Source organism: Hemitrygon akajei, chromosome 3, assembly GCF_048418815.1.
Source record: "Hemitrygon akajei chromosome 3, sHemAka1.3, whole genome shotgun sequence".
Classification (NCBI taxonomy): Eukaryota; Metazoa; Chordata; class Chondrichthyes; order Myliobatiformes; family Dasyatidae; genus Hemitrygon; species Hemitrygon akajei.
Genome location: NC_133126.1, coordinates 112,845,672 through 112,862,547, shown reverse-complemented (window position 1 = coordinate 112,862,547; position 16,876 = coordinate 112,845,672). Strand labels below are relative to the sequence as shown.

General features: G+C 40.8%; 1 protein-coding gene across 1 annotated transcript in view; it reads left to right on the top strand.

Annotated features, from left to right (window-relative positions):
- Window positions 1–16,876, top strand: part of ppp1r7 (protein phosphatase 1, regulatory (inhibitor) subunit 7) — a 44,432-nt gene that overhangs the window by 12,748 nt on the left and 14,808 nt on the right. Inside the window, exons 3-4 of the mRNA XM_073040600.1 lie at window positions 14,938–14,993; window positions 16,238–16,303. Coding sequence (XP_072896701.1) covers window positions 14,938–14,993; window positions 16,238–16,303 — 122 coding nt within the window. The remainder of the gene's footprint in view (window positions 1–14,937; window positions 14,994–16,237; window positions 16,304–16,876) is intronic.

Here is a 16,876-nt window from a genome sequence, read left to right as displayed (position 1 = left end):
TGAGTGAGTGTGTAGTGCTGTGGTGTCGCTAGTAGACCGGTTCCGTCGGTAGGCAAATTGTAGGTGGTCCATTGTGGGTAGTAACATGCTGCAGAGGCTTTAACCAGCCTCGCAAGGCATTTGCTTATAATTGAGGTGAGTGTGACAGGGTGCCAATTGTTCAGGCTTGCTGCTTTGGTTTTCTTAGGTACAGAGATAAAGATGGACAATTTGAAACAGGAGGAGAGGGAGAGATTAAAGATATCTGTATCCAGCTATTACTTTTATACACACCCCCCCCCCCCCCCCCCCGATGCCTTCTGGCTGTCTTTTAAAAGACCCTACTGTATCTGCTTCCACCACTCTCGCCAGCAGCCCATTCCACGCACTCGCCACTCTGCGTATGAAAAACAAACTTATCCCTGATATCTCCTCTGTCTGTACCTGCTTCCAAGCACCTTAAAACTGTGCCCTCTCGTGCTAGCCATTTTAGCCCTGGAAAAAAGCCTCTGACTATCCACACGATCAATGCCTCTCATCATCTTGTACACCTCTATCAGGTCACCGCTCATCCTCCATCGCTCCAAGGAGAAAAGGCCGAGTTCACTCAACCTATTCTCATAAGGCATGCTCCCCAGTCCAGGCAACATCCTTGTAAATCTCCTCTGCACCCTTTCTATGGTTTCCACATCCTTCCTGTAGTGAGGTGACCCGAACTGAGCACAGTACTCCAAGTGGGGTCTGACCAGGGTCCTATATAGCTGCAACATTACCTCTCGGCTCTTAAACTCAGTCCCCTGATTGATGAAGGCCAATGCACCATTTGCCTTCTTAACCACATGGTCAACCTGCGCAGTAGCTTTGACTGTCCTATGGACTAGCACCCCAAGATCCCTCTGATCCTCTACACTGCCAAGAGTCTTACCATTAATACTATATTCAGCCATCATATTTGACCTACCAAAATGAACTACCTCACACTGTCTCCATTCAATCTAAGGATTGATTAGCAACAAACTTATAACCTTGGGACTCTCATGGCCCTCTCGGCTCTTCTTCCTGCCATCCTACCTACCTTGAGGATTTCATTTTGTTCTTCTGTCCCTGTTGATCAGACTTCCAGCATGTTATTTCTGAAAATCCTTTTGTAATTCTTGAGCCACAGTTTCCTTTCTGCCTTAGTTAACAGATCCCTTGAACATATATGTTTCACATATTTCTGATCTTTTCCTAGATGGAACAAAGATAGAGTTTGCTTGGTCCTCACTTTCACCTTCACAATTTCTGCAGTCATTAATGAGCTTCCATCACCAGCCACATGTTTCCCAATCCTCTGCTTTCAACATTCCAAAGTGATTTTACTTTGAGACTTCTATGTCTGAATGGTAAACTTCCAGTTAAGATGGCACTACCGAATGTATGCAACAGCTTCCTGGTAGTCAAAAAGCTAAGAAATCTGACTAAAACCATCACTCAAAATACCTTTCCTGAGGTAAATTGTGTTAAATTATCGGTGCAAATAGTGAAGCGGTGAGGGATGTTGAGGTGCGTCCAAGGGATGAATCAGTGCAGATTAATTTCTAGCGCCCATGCAGCTGGCCCAAGAGCAAGGTTGGGCGCTGTAAGGAGAAGTCAAGGCCCAGGCAGAGGAAATTCGATTTCGATGCTCGTACAATTGGCACAGGTGTGAGGTTGGATTGCTTCGAGTGCCGAGCTGACTTGAAGAGCTTGAGAGCAGCTTCGGACTGGACAACGAAATCTGGGCCCAGGGTGAGTCACTGGACAGCATGGCCCAGGCCTGGAGCCTTTCGTGGCAGTGGTACCTGGGTCCTAGTGCAGGGGTACAGTGTGCTGTTTAGACGGTTTAAATGCCAGCCCCGAGCAGAGGCAAGAGCTGATTTTGCTGGCTCTCCGGAATCTTCACTTCCCTCTCCAGGGAGCCAGAGTATTTTGCTGTTCTGTTGGGTCAATTTAAACACCACCCCAGATAGACTGAAAAGACAGGGTATTGGTCGGGATGAAAACCAATTTCACTCGCTCTCAGCAGTGGTCATTCCTTCCTTCATGTGCTGAGGCTATGAAGACTGCCACAGCTGCTGCGCTCCGTGCCCACTTGTATGATGAACTGATAAGTGAGGCTTTGGGCCTGCCCCTGGCTGCTCTGGGGTTCAAATCTGAGGACTCATTATTGGTTCGGCATGCTGCTGTTCACGTCAATTGTTTGCATGACTTGTATTTTTTTTCTTTTGCCTATTGAATTTTGGTCTTCTCCATCTTCCTTCATCCTCTCTGTGACCAAAAACTAATGTCTTGTAACTCTTCCAATTTCCCTCTGTTAACTCCATCTCTGTCCACAAATACTTCCTGACCTATTAATTCCAATATTTTTTGATTTCCATCATTTGCAATTTAAAAAAATCTCAACTTCTCACTTTACAGTTCAGCAAAGCTAACTACAGAGGCGTGTGAGTGGAGCTGGCCAAAATTAAGTAGACGAAGCCACTAGCAGGGATGTCAGAGCAGAAATCAAGAGCATCAAAACACCAAAGTAAATTTGTCAAAGTACACATATGTCACCGTACACAACCCTGAGATTCATTTTCTTGCGGGCATACTTAATAAATCCATAATAGAATAACCATAATAGAATCAATGAAAAACTGCACCAACTTGGGTGTTCAACAGTGTGCAAAAGTCAACAATTTTTCAAATACAAGAAAGATGAAATAATAATAATAAATAAGCAATAAATATTGAGAACATGAGATGAAGAGTCCTTGAAAGTGAGTCCATAGGTTGTGGGAGCATTTCAATGATGACACAAGTGAAGTTGAGTAAAGTTATTCCCTTTGGTTCCAGAGTCTGCCTGATAACTCTTCCTGAACCTGGTAGTGAGAATCCTGAGGCTCCAGTTCCTCCTCCTTGATATGGAATCTGTTTTTTGTTGTGTGACTATGTTTTGTGTAGATGCAGTTAGTGGTGAACTGGGCTTTACACTTGATGGACTGGGCCCTATCCACTACTTTTTGTAGGATTTTCTATTCACAAGCATTGGTATTTCCATAATGCAGCCAGTCAATGCAGCCACCCTGCTGCACATGCTGGTCAAAATTTCAGATGTCATGCCAAGTCTCCACAAACTCCTAAGGAAGTGGAGGCACTGCCTTGCTTTCATTGTAATTGCATTTGTGCGCTGGGCCCAGGATAGGTCCTTGAGATAACACTGAGGAAGTTTCTGATCCTCTCCACCTTTGTTCCTCTAGTGACGACTTGCTCATGGACCTCTGCTTTCCTCCTCCTGAAATCAATAACAGCTCCTTGGTCTTGCTGACGTTGAGTGAGAGGTTGTTATTATGGCACCACTCAGCCAGATTTTCAATCTCCCTCCTATATGCTGGTTCATCACCACCTTTGATTCAGCCTACAACAGTGGTGTCGTCAGCAAACGAATATGGCATTGGAGCTGTACTTAGCCACGCAGTCATAAATGTAAAGTGAGTAGAGCAGGGTGCTAAGCACACAGGCTTGTGGTGCATCTGTGCTGATGGAGATTGTGGAGGAGATGTTGCTAATCTAAACTTCGTGAGGAATTCGAGGATCCAATTTCACAAGGAGGTATTGAGGCCAAGGTCTTGAATTGCTGGAGTTTCTGGGAATAATTTGGAAGACAAAGAACCTGTTCATCCCAAAGAGGAAGAAGCATTCTAAAGGGAATATGAGGCAACTGTGGCTGACAAAGACAGCATAAAAGCAAAAGAGAGGGCATACAATATAGTTAAAATTTGTGTGAAACTATAAGATTGGAAAGCTTTTAAAAATTAACAGAAAACAACAAAAGAAAAAAAGCAATAATGAATAAAAGATGAATATAAAGGTGTGGTGGCATCTGTTAGTCTCACGAGACCACGGACCTGCATCTGGAATGGTTTCCAGGGCGCAGGCCTGGGCAAGGTTGTATGGAAGACTGACAGTTGCCCATGCAGCGAGCCTCCCCTCTCCACGACACCGATGTTGTCCAAGGGAAGGGCAAGGGCTGATACAACTTGGCACCAGTGTGGTCGTAGGAGTTGCCAGAACGAGGTTGAAGGCAATGTCAGACTGCCTTAGGGACTCCAGCTCCGGATTTGTCCTCAGGGTTTATTCCCGAAGCCTTTCCCTCGAGTGGGTATGTCCGCAAGGCAGCGGAGGTTTGAAATCAGAGTTTTCCCTCCTTAGATGGACTGCCTTCCCAGGTTGACAAGCTCCATCTACCCGAAATATAAAGGTAAGCTAGGCGTTCATATAAAAGAAAAGACCAGAAGTTTTTTTTAATATATATATAAAGGATAAAAGAGAAGCAAGAGTGAACTTTGGACTGTTGGACAAGTAGTAATGGAGAGCAAGGAAATAGTGGATGAGTTGAATAATTATTTTGCATCATTCTTCACTGTGGAAGACACCAGCATTCTGCTAGAAATTCAAGAGTGTCAAGGGTCAGAAGTGAGTTTAGTTGCTATTACCAATGTGAATGTCCTTGGGAAGCTGAAAGGTCTGAAGGTAGATAAGTCATCTGGACCAGGTGGACTACACACTCAAGGGTTCTGAATGAGGTTGCTATTGGCATTAGAAATGATCTTTCAGAATCACTAGATTCTGGAATATTTCCAGAGGGCTGGAAGATTGCTAATGCTACTCTACTGTTTAAGAGGGAGTAAGGCAAATTATAGGCCAAATAGCCTGACTGCAGTGGTTGGGGGAAAAAGTTAAGAGTACATTATTGCGAATGAGGACTGGGGCAGGAGGGAGTACTTGGAGGCACATGATGGTGTAGGGTGAAGTCAGCATGGTTGTGTTAAGGGAAATTCGTACCTAACAAATCTGTTGGAATTCTTTGAGGAAATAACAGAATAGACAAAGTAGAGTCAGTGGATGCTTTTTACTTGGATTTTTAGAGATGTTTGACAAGGTGCCATACAGGTGCTGCAAAACTAGATAAGACTCCGTGGTATTACAGGATAAAATACAAGCAAGGACGGAAGATTTGCTGACTGGCAGAAGGCACAGAGTGGGGAAAGAAAGAGCTTTTCTGGTTGGCTACTGCTAAATAGTTGTGTTCCACAGTGGTCAGTGTTGGGTTTGCCACTGTTCACTTTTAATGTTGATGAACAGGCTGACAGAATTGATGGCTCTGTGGCCAAGTTTGTAGAGGATGCAAAGGTAGGTGGAGGGGCAGGTAGTGTTGAGGAAGCAGGGAGTCTGCAGAAGGACGTGGACAGATCAGGAGAATGGGCAAAGAAGTGGCAGAATAAATACAGTGTAGGGAGGCGCATGGTCATGTACTTTGGTGGAAGGAATAAAGGTGCAGACTGTTTCCTAATCAGGGAGCGTATTCCGAACTCGGCATTGCAGAGACTTGGGAGTCCGTGTGCAGGATTCTCTAAAGGTTAATTCGTAGGTTGAGTCGGTGGTAAGGAAGAGAATTGCAGTGGTAGCTTTCGAGAGGACTAAAATATAAAAGGCAAGATGAAATGCTGAGGCTTTATAAGGCATTGGTCAAACCACATTTGTAGTAATATGAGTAGTTTTGGGCCTCAAATCTTAGGAAGGATGTGCTGGCATTGGAGAGGGCCCAGAGGATGTTTATAAGAATGATCCTGGAAATTAAAAGGTGAAGTGTGAAGGGCATTTGATGGCTTTGTGCCTCTATTTGCTGGAGTTTAGAAGAATGGGGGTGGGGTTGGAATCTTATTGAAACCTAATGAACATTGATCGTGCGGGCGTGAATAAGCTATTTCCAATAGTGGGAGAGTCTAGGACCAAAGGGCACAGGCTCAGAACAGAAGGACAGAGATGAGGAATTTCTTTAGCCAGAAGTTGGTGGATCTGCGGAATTCATTGCCACAGATGGCTGTGGAGGCCATGTCCACATCAAGCGGAGGTTGATAGGTGCTTGATCGGTAAGGATGTCAAAGGTTATGGGGAGAAGGCAGAATATGGTTGAGGGGGGAAATAAATCAGCCATGATCAAATGGCGGAGCTGATTAAATAGGCTGATTGGCCTGATCCTGCTCCGTTGTCGTATGGTTTTGACTGCAACATTTTGATACTCTGCCTTCATACCCTTTAGGTTGGTGTTTAAAATGTCTGTCAGTCAGCACCTTGAACATATTCAATGGCTCCACTTCCACACTTCTCTGAGTGGAGTATCCAGAGACTTATGGCTCTCTCAGAAAAAATTCTTCCTCATCTCAAATGAAATGGATTGATGCTTATGACACGCGACCTCCAAATTCTGGACACCTCCACGAAGTGAAGCATCCTTTCAGATAGATAGATAGATAGATACTTTATTCATCCCCATGGGGAAATTCAACTTTTTTTCCTATGTCCCATACACTTGTTGTAGCAAAACTAATTACATACAATACTTAACTCAGTAAAAAAAAATATATGATATGCATCTAAATCACTATCTCAAAAAGCATTAATAATAGCTTTTAAAAAGTTCTTAAGTCCTGGCGGTAGAATTGTAAAGCCTAATGGCATTGGGGAGTATTGACCTCTTCATCCTGTCTGAGGAGCATTGCATCGATAGTAACCTGTTGCTGAAACTGCTTCTCTGTCTCTGGATGGTGCTATGTAGAGGATGTTCAGAGTTATCCATAATTGACCGTAGCCTACTCAGCGCCCTTCGCTCAGCTACCGATGTTAAACCCTCCAGTACTTTGCCCACGACAGAGCCCGCCTTCCTTACCAGCTTATTAAGATGTGAGGCGTCCCTCTTCTTAATACTTCCTCCCCAACACGCCACCACAAAGAAGAGGGCGCTCTCCACAACTGACCTATAGAACATCTTCAGCATCTCACTACAGACATTGAATGACGCCAACCTTCTTAGGAAGTACAGTCGACTCTGTGCCTTCCTGCACAAGGCATCTGTGTTGGCAGTCCAGTCTAGCTTCTCGTCTAACTGTACTCCCAGATACTTGTAGGTCTTAACCTGCTCCACACATTCTCCATTAATGATCACTGGCTCCATATGAGGCCTAGATCTCCTAAAGTCCACCACCATCTCCTTGGTCTTGGTGATATTGAGACGCAGGTAGTTTGAGTTGCACCATATCACAAAGTCCTGTATCAGTTTCCTATACTCCTCCTCCTGTCCATTCCTGACACACCCCACTATGGCCGTGTCATCAGCGAACTTCTGCACATGGCAGGACTCCGAGTTATATTGGAAGTCTGATGTTTCAGTCTTGTGTTTAAGGTCACTTCTCTTTCTTCCTTACTACATTGAATTAAAATCGCAGAAATCATCTTCATTGACTTTTTCAGCTCAACTTCTGATGCAAGTATATCCTTAAGTATAGAGATGATTTCTCATTAGCTGTGGTCTTAGCCGGATCTTGTGTGCCTGTGACAAAACTTCCCTGTTTTTTATATTCTACAGAACTAAATGTTGGATAGGTTGGAGGACATGTTGACGCCCAAGACCTGGAAAAATTAGATCAGAACAAGTGCCCAGAAGCTTTTGCAAATTTAACCCTTCAGAAGCTTCAAACCAACCTGGCCATTCTGATCCCATTGCTGATACATGAAGGGATAGCCCTTTGATGAATAATTTTTTGTGTGGTTCATAAGCTTGCATTCTGTCCTTCATAAAATTTTATAGTAAAATTAATACTACAAAAAGGTGCAGAGCTGCAACTGCCATTGAGTTGCAACTCAGATTTAGATGTTTAGTTTTTAAAAGTTGCTTAGGTTCTTAAGAATGGTTTGGGCTACAGAGAGGGGAGTTAGAGGTCAGATTAGAGTTTTAGGAAAAAAGATTTGGGGACCTCATAGGTCAGGTCAGAGTCTTAAGTCTCCATTCCATGCTCAAAGAACAGCGATGTGGATGTGGAACGTCCATGGTCAGATGTCGGATCAGCAGAGAATGAATGTTTCAATGTACACTTGACAAATAAACTTTAATCTTGAATTTTAATAGGATGGGAGGGAGATAATGAGAAGCTGAAGAAATGTTTTTCCACTGATTTATTAGTATCTTTAGTCAGAGTATTACATAAAACGACAGTGTTGTTGCTGCATACCTCCAGGGACTCTGGTTCAATTCTGTTCTTGGACAGTATCAGTGCAGTTTTTGCATTTATTCTGTGCCACTGTGTTTCCTCCATTTGCTTCAGTTTCCTCTTACAGATGTACTAGCAGATAAATTGGCTAATTAAATAACCTTTCAGAGCAAATGGCAAAAAAGTATCAAAGGGGAGTTCAAGTACATCGAGAGGGAGAATGTTGCAAGTGTATTGGGAACAGAGAGGGGGAATGTCACTAATGGCTTTGTTCCCCAGGAGCTGGCGTGGGCCCAACAGCTTTCTGCGTCTTTAGAAGAGATTTGTAAAACAGGTCAGGGCCAGGGTAGAAAAGGTTTAACTATAAAGAATTTGCAGCACAGAACAGATCATTTGACCCAATTCATTTTGTGTACTATATGCGCTTAATTCAGTCTTCATCTAATCTTTTCACTTGTTACAAATATGGATATTAAGAAGCTGGAGGACATGTATTTTTTCCTCTAATTTATTAGTATCTTTAGTCAGAGTAATGCATAACACAACAGTTAGTGCTGTTCCTCAGGAAGGCAGTATCCATCATTAAGGACCCCCATCACTCAGCCCTTTTCTTACTGTTACCGTCAGGAAGGAGGTACAGGAGCTTGATGGCACCCACTTGGCGATTCAAGAATGGCTTCTTCCCCTCTGCCTTCTGATTTCTGAATGGACATCGAACCCATGAACACTACCTCACTACTTAAAAAAAAAATTATTTCAGCTTTTGCACTACTTTTAACTATTCAGTATACATACAGGTGACCCCTGTTTTTCAAACATTTGCTTTATGACAGCTTGCTGTTACAAAAGACCTACATTAGTACCTGTTTTCGCTAACCAAAGAGGATTTTCGCTTTTATGAAAAACAGACGGCCGCTTTGTACGTGTGTTTACCCTGAGAAAGACTATCATGACCGTGAAGCCTTGTGCGGGCAGTTGTTTGCGTATGCGTGTATGTGCTGATTTTTTTCCTTCAAATCGATTTTGGCTTGTCGTCTTCCTGATCTGATAAGTGAAACTACACCGCACATACAATATTTCTACTTTATATCGGCTGTATATTTATCATATCATTCCCGCTTTTACTATATGGTTGTGTTATTTTAGGTTTTATGTGTTATTTGCTTTGATTCGGTAGGTTTTTTTTGGGTCTGGGAATACTCAAAAATTTTTCCCATATAAATTAATGGTAATTGCTTCTTCGCTTTGTGACATTTCGGCTTACAAAAGGTGTCATAGGAACGCTGTACCTTCGGATAGCGGGGGAAACCTGTATTGTATTTGTACTTACAGTAATTTAGTTTTTTCTCTATATTTATCATGTATTGCATTGTACTGCTACCATAAAGTTTACAAATTTCATGGCATATACTGGTGATATTAAACTTGATTCTGAAATACAATATTGCTTTCTATGATAATTGTGTCAACTATTCCAAGTGGAAACAAATGCAAGATCCTTGTCATTCTGTCTGAGATTCTTTAATGATTTATTAGATGCTCTTTCATTTATGATTCCTTGTTTTAGACTTTCCCACAAATGGAAATAACATTTCTAATTTTCAGCAATTTGATAAAACATTTGAAGGAGACTTATCTTGAGGTGTAATCTGTTGTATGAAGGTTGTGCGAGAAAGCTAAATTGGCAGATTAGTTTATTAATGCCACATGTAATGAGGTACAGTAGAAAAATTTGTTTTGTTTGGCCAATTGTATGGCCAATTTGTATGGCCAGGTAATTTCATCCCATCAGTACGTACAGGTAGTTCAAGGGAAAAGCAATAACAGAATATAGAGTAAAATTACAGTTTCAGAGAAAGTGCAGGCAGACAATAATGTGCAATGTAGATTGTGAGATCAAGCATCTAAATTATCATAACAAAGAAACTGTTGAAGAGCCTTATAATGAAGGGTGGGATATACTTTCATGCTTCTGTACCTTCTACCTGATGGGAAGGGGAGAAGAGAGAATTTTGGAGTTGGGAGGGTGCCCTTGATTATGTTGGCTGCTTTACAGAGAAATGTAGTGAGAAATATTGACAGCGTATGTGGAGGATAAGTGAGATTTCATGATGTGCTGAGTTGTGTCCACAGCTCTCTATTGCTGTTGGTGGTTTTGACTGATCATTTGCTGTACAAAGCCATAATGCAACCAATGTCAATGGGTACATGAAAAAAGGAATATTTTCTGAAATTTGTAGTGCTATTTATTTTTTTTAAATTCGTGTGCTTGCAGTTTAGGATTACGTAACAAAGAAATGGCAAAAGAGAAAGTGGCTTGCCGAATGAGCTAATAGGTTAGGTGGCCAGACATTGTAAATGGTGAGTTACACAGTGGGAGAAGAAATGCAGGCATTGAGAACAGTCAGATAGGCATACAAAATGAAAGTGAGCTATTTAGGATATATAAGCAATAATATACACTGGCTTAATGTGATTCATGGTTCTAAGTGCTTCATATAAAAACAAGGTTTCTTTATAGTTTAAAAAATGTTAAAGTGAGCATTGTCTTCTATAAAATGACCCTGGCACATTAGTAATGTAAAACAAGGAAATGATACATCACTTTAGGGGAGATATAGCATCCCAGAATTAACTATCAGTTGGGTGTTGAATTTGGGGAAAATTGCACTTGTAAGGGTAGTGGTACTGAATAGATTGTTAGAGTTGCCGACGGACAATTCTCCAGATTGTGATGGACTTCGACCCAGGGTCTTACTGATAGTTGGTGTGTTTGCTGTTTTAGCTTTTCACATTTCCCAGATTTAGAGGCAATGCCACTGGATTCAAAAATAGCAAATGCAACACATTTTCAAAAGGAAGAGAGTTAGAAATAGTTGATTACAGGAGAGTTAGCTCAACATCCATCATTGGGGAAATGTTAGAAACTTTTACAATTTCAGGGCTGTAACAGGCACTTAAAATATCAGAGTCAACATGTATTTGAATATCCAAGGTAATTTGCAGAGTCAGTGTGAATTTAAGAATGGGAAATTGTAGTTGACCAATTTTTTGGAGTTATTTGAAGAATCCTCATAGGGTATGATAAAAATAAACCTTTTTAATTTCTACAGTAGATAAATTTCCCATTGGCATCTGATAAGGTGTTGTATCAATGGTTACTGCACAATTTAGAAGGTCATGACAATGGCATGAGTGTAAGATCGGCATAAATGGGCTGTCATTTGGCAGGTGGAATGAGTGTTGTGCCACAAAGTTCAAAGGTTCATTTATTGTCAAAGTATTTATGTACAATGCAACCTATTGGTTTTCTCCATCAGGGTATAAAAATGTAAAAATATAAGGAACTTACAAAGGGATATAGACAGATTTTGGGTGTGAAAATATCTAACAAATGTAGTATAATATGGGAAAATGTGAAATGTTCCCTTTTTGGAAGAAAAGCATAGTGTTACATAGTTAATGAGAGGTTACAGAACTCAGATGTAGAGAGATCTTTGACCTAGTGCATGATTAATAAAGGACAGTGTGCAAGTACAGCAAGTATAGCTATTAGACTGTTATTACTTATGAGAGGAAAATTGAATATGAAGAAAGGAAGCTGATGCTTCAGATATTTAGATCAGTGGTGAGACCACATTCAAAGCACTGGCAAACTGGAAGCAGTTCAGAAAAAGTGAACTGAATTAAGTATCTAAATGGGAATTGTTCTGTCAGAAATGGTTAGACAATCCAGATTTACTTACTGGAGTATGTAAAGTACAGAGACTTGATTGAAAAATGAGATACTGACAATTCTTGACAGGGTAGATGTAGACCATAAGACATAGAAACAGAATTAGGCTGTTTAGCCCGTTGAGTCTGCCCCGCCATTCCATCATGGCTGATTTATTACTCCTCTGAACCCCATTCTCCTGTCATTTCCCTATAGCCTTTGGCACCTTGACTAATCAAACTCTGCCTTAAGTATGCCCACTGACTTGTCCTGCACATTTGTCAATGGCAATGAATTCCACAGATTCTCCAGCCTCTGTTGTAAATGGACGTCCCTCTATTCTGAGGCTGTGCTCCTTGGTCCTGGACCCCCCCATTCTAGGAAACATTCACTCCATGACCACTCTATCTTGTCTTTTCAATATTCAATAGGTTTCAATGAGATTACCCCTCATATTTCTGAACTGCAGCAAGTACAGGCCTGGAACCATCAAAAACTTCACATATGTTAACCCTTTCATTCCTGGGTTCATTCCTTGTGCATCTTTTGAACCTCCTTGAATGCCAGGATATTCTTTCTGAGACAAGGTGCCCAAAACTGCTCACAATACACCAAGTAAGGTCTAGCCAATGCCTTATAAAGCCTCAGGCTTACATCTTTGCTTTAGTAATTAGTTGTCTTGAAATGAATGCTAACATTTGCCTTCCTTACCACTGACTCAACCTGCAAGTTAATCTTTTGGGAATCTTGCCCGAGCACTCCCAAGACCCTTTGCACCTCTGATTTTTGAAATTTCTCTCTGTTTAGAAATTTTGAAATTTCTCTCTGTTCATGCCTTTATACCTTCTTCAAAAGTACATGACCATATACTTCCCAACCCGACATTCCATCTGCCACTTCTTAGCTCAATCTCCCAATCCAAGTCCTCCTCCTTCAACACTGCCTCCCCTTCCATGTATCTTTGTATCATATGCAAACATGGCCACAAAGCCATCAACTCCTTCATCCAAATCGTTGATATATAACATGAAAAGAAGCAGTCGTAAAACCAACCCCTGCAGCATGCCACTAGTCACCATTAACCAACCAGAAAAGGCCCCCTTTATTTCCACTCTTTGCCTCCTGTCAGTCAGCCAATCTTTTATGCATGCTGGTATCTTTCCTGTAATACCATAGGCTCTTATTTTGTTACATAACCTTATGTGTGGCACCTTGTTAAAGGCCTTCTGAAAATCCAAATAAACAACATACTTTGACTCTCTTTTGTTTACCCTGCCTCTTATTTCCACAAAGAAATTTATCTGGCAAGATTTCCCCTTAAAGAAAACCATGCTGACTTTGGCCTATTTTGTCTTGTGCCCCCAGGTAACCTGAAATGCAGAGAGAATGTTTCTTTGTCTGGGAAAATCAAGACTTGTAAGCGGTCGGCTGTTGAATGGATGAGTTGAACATTTTCCGAAAAATGTCTAGTTCCTTTGTAACTCTCCTCCTCAAAGGACAGTGGAATGTTTTTGAAACAGAGATACTGTAGGTGGATTAAGAATGTAATGTTACTGTGGGTAGGCTGGAATGTATTAAAATTTCAATCAAATCAGCCATGATCATATTAAATGGCACAATAACCATGAAGAATTGAATGTCCTACTCCTAACTCAATACTTAAGATACTATCAAACAAAATTTGACAAATAGTCTTGTAAGCCAGTACAAGAGGCAAAGAAATTTGATTTTAAAAAGAGAGATGTGCTTTTATTTATATACAGTTGGCCCTCCTTATCCGCGGATTCAACCAACTGCAGATCGGGAAAACCCGGATGTTCTCTCTCCAGCACTTGTTGTTTGAGCATGTACAGACTATTTTTTCTTGTCATTATTCCTTAAACAATACAGTATAACAACTATTTACATAGCATTTACATTGTATTTGGTATTATAAGTAATCTAGAAATGACTTAAAAGTACAGGCAGTCCCCGGGTTATGAATGAGTTCTGTTCCTGAGTCCATCTTTAAGTTGGATTTGAAGTTGGAACAGGTACATCCGGTATTATTTAGCGTCAGTTAGTCAAGCGTTTTTCTTAGTATACAGTACATATTTTACCTTTCTATGCATATAAAACACTTAAGAAACATATGTATTTCAATCATTTAACCACTGTGTTGCTTAGTAATAATTGTAGCTTTCACCGGGGCAGGGCCTTTCACATTCTCCATTAAAATTATTCCGATTGTTGACCAACTGTAGCCTAACGCTTTTCCAATGACTGATGGCTTTTCACCTCTTTCTGATCGCTTTATTACTTCCACCTTATTTTCAAACCCGATCGTGATTATTTTCGTGAACAGAAACACTGCGGATTCAGAGCCGTGCTGCCGGGTCCTAATGCCAACCACACGGAGACATGTTAAGTGAAGTCCAGGGTTCCACTGGGTCCTAAAGACCACCACACTGAACCAGGTTAAATAAGGGACTTGAGCATCCACGAATTTTGGTATCTGCAGCGGGTCCCGGAACCAATCCCCTGTGGATAAGGAGGGCTGACTGTAATGGAATTTGCTGCTGCTCCTAGCATGTACCAAAACACTTTATTCAATAAAATACTATTGAATATAGTCAATGTTGCATATGCTTGCACTTCTGATGCTCAAGTCATCTTTTTAAAATTGGCATTGTATGAGTGATAGATATAGCTCTCATTCTTTTTGAGTTTGGTGTTTCATCTGGAAGAAGACATCGTACTATGGACACTCCTTCAGTGTCGCACTGCAATGCCACCCTAGATTGGTAGGACGAGAATTTAAAAGCTTAGGCTCTTGATGACTGGAAAGTATGCAAGTCAATATGGCAGTGGTGTTTCTCATTGCAAACGATGGAATGTGGGAGGCTGGCCAGAGATGCAATAGAATGGTCAAGCCTAGAAGATCTAAATTATGGATGAGAATTTCAACAGCAGAGGAGATTTGCCAAGAATTGAAGCCAAGTGGAAGGATCTAAATGATGGAGTAGATAAGTGGTTAGAAGCTCATCTCTTGGCTAAATGTGGGACCAATACGGTGAACATTCTGGTTCAGTACCCTCTCATAAGCTTTATTTGAAAGGGATTTCACTGCCTTTAGGCTTGTATTTCAGAATAGTTATAATAGTAAATATTGATCTGTGTGGTTTAAAATTTTCGTATTAATTTCTATTTCAGGAGAACCAAACACCCCAGTTGATATTGACACCATTATTTTAGATCCAGAAGCAGAGGTAAGGGACTTGAAGAAGTTTCAATTTGCCAAGGACCAAAACTAAAAGTTGCAATTGCATACAGTCTCAGAGGTATTAGAGTTTCAGTGCACATAAAATAGAATAAAAATTTTCCTCAGTTCTGATGAACATCAACTGTTTATTTCCTTCCAGCCTGACCCGCTGAGTTCAGCATTTTGTGTGTGTTGTAAATTCTTTATATGTGCAGAAAAGCATTTTAGCTTTTCTTCTGTGGACCTTGATCGCAAAGTTAACTGTTCCCCTCTTAACTTATTTGAACTCTGACAAACTTAACAGCATATGGCCATTTCTGTCCTGTTCAGTCACTTACAGAATCAAATCCCTTGAAACCCTCATGCTTAAGTTATATCAGTTATGTTATCTTGCTTGTTTTGATGTTTTGTAGAATACATTAACATTTGATCTATCTTCACAAGTTCAATCGTTAGATTGCTATTCCTTTCAAAGTAATATTTTCTGGGTAGGTAGTTTTGGTTCTAACTTGAACCGTACAAAGCTATCTATGTCTGTAGCAAGAGTCAGTCTCCCAAAGTGAAAAATTGACCACCTTCAAGCTTAAAGCCCATTCTTGAAGATGCCTTGTTCATAAAACTTTGCCCATGATTTTGAAGCAGACTGACAGGCTTTTAGGCTTTAATGTGTTGTAAATTCCAAGACCATGTAACTCTTGTCCATTATCTAGAATTACTCTGTTCTGCTCAGTGTGTTAAGTGAACTGATTAAGCAGGGACTTAGCTATTTTTGTCTGCACAAAAATACATCATTAGCTTTTGCACCATGTCCCTTCTCAATACTGCACTACATCTCAAAAGCAATAGTCAGTTACCTAATTAATGTAATTTAGCAATTTATTTCTGTTCAATTAGGATACATTGATACAGGTAATTTTCAGGTATCAGCTCTAAGATAACTGGGTATGTGATTATTTAAAATGTATAATTTTTTAAAAATACTGTAGGTCTTAGACATATTTTAGTTTCAAGTATTGTTTAGACCACAACTCAAAAATCCAGCTTCATGCCATTTTGAAACCTGACTTGAATGGATTCTGCATTCTGGCCCATTTCAGGCTTTGACCTCTTCTGTTGCCAGACTTGAGATTTTGTAAAGCATGATTTGAAGTTGGTCTTTATTTTATCTTATGTTTTATGAGTAGTTTGGGATTGGCTTTGATTTATGAACAATGTTGTTCCATTTAATGTATTAATTTTGTGGTTTTCTAGGATGTTGATCTTAACCACTGCAGAATTGGGAAAATAGAAGGATTTGAGGTACTGAAGAAAGTGAAGGTGAGATTAGCTGACGTATTAGTGGAAGTATAGATGTCAATGATTCTTTTGTCGTTTGTGTGAATTTTTAACTATCAAGCATCCTGTGGGTGCTGCTTCATGATGCAATGGAAAAGATCCTCATGATTTCTGGTCATAAAATCTCCAAATTGGTGTGCTTGACTTTGATGCCTGTTCTGGGATTATTCTCATCTTTATATTTCCTCCCTCAACCTTTTTATTCTGGCACCTTCCCCCTTCCTTCTCAGTCCTGAGGAGGGGCCTCGGCCCGAAACATTGACTGACTGACGTTTGCACAGATGCTCTCTGACCTGTGGAATTCCTCTAGTGTGGATCTTTATGCTTATGTTTTCTCCCCCCTCCAATATCTGCTTCGTGTCTTCCCCCACAGAATTCCATTTGTAGAGCAGCTTTGCCTGTGCAAAATGGTTAGGGATTGGCAGGACAGGAATTGCACCCTGGCTGCGAATAATTTCCTACTGAGGAATCAGAGGAGCAAATGCCTGTTGCCAGTGATATTTCAACCACAGCTCTCTGAGTCACCTGATCTTTATTTTCTCTGAGGCACTTAAT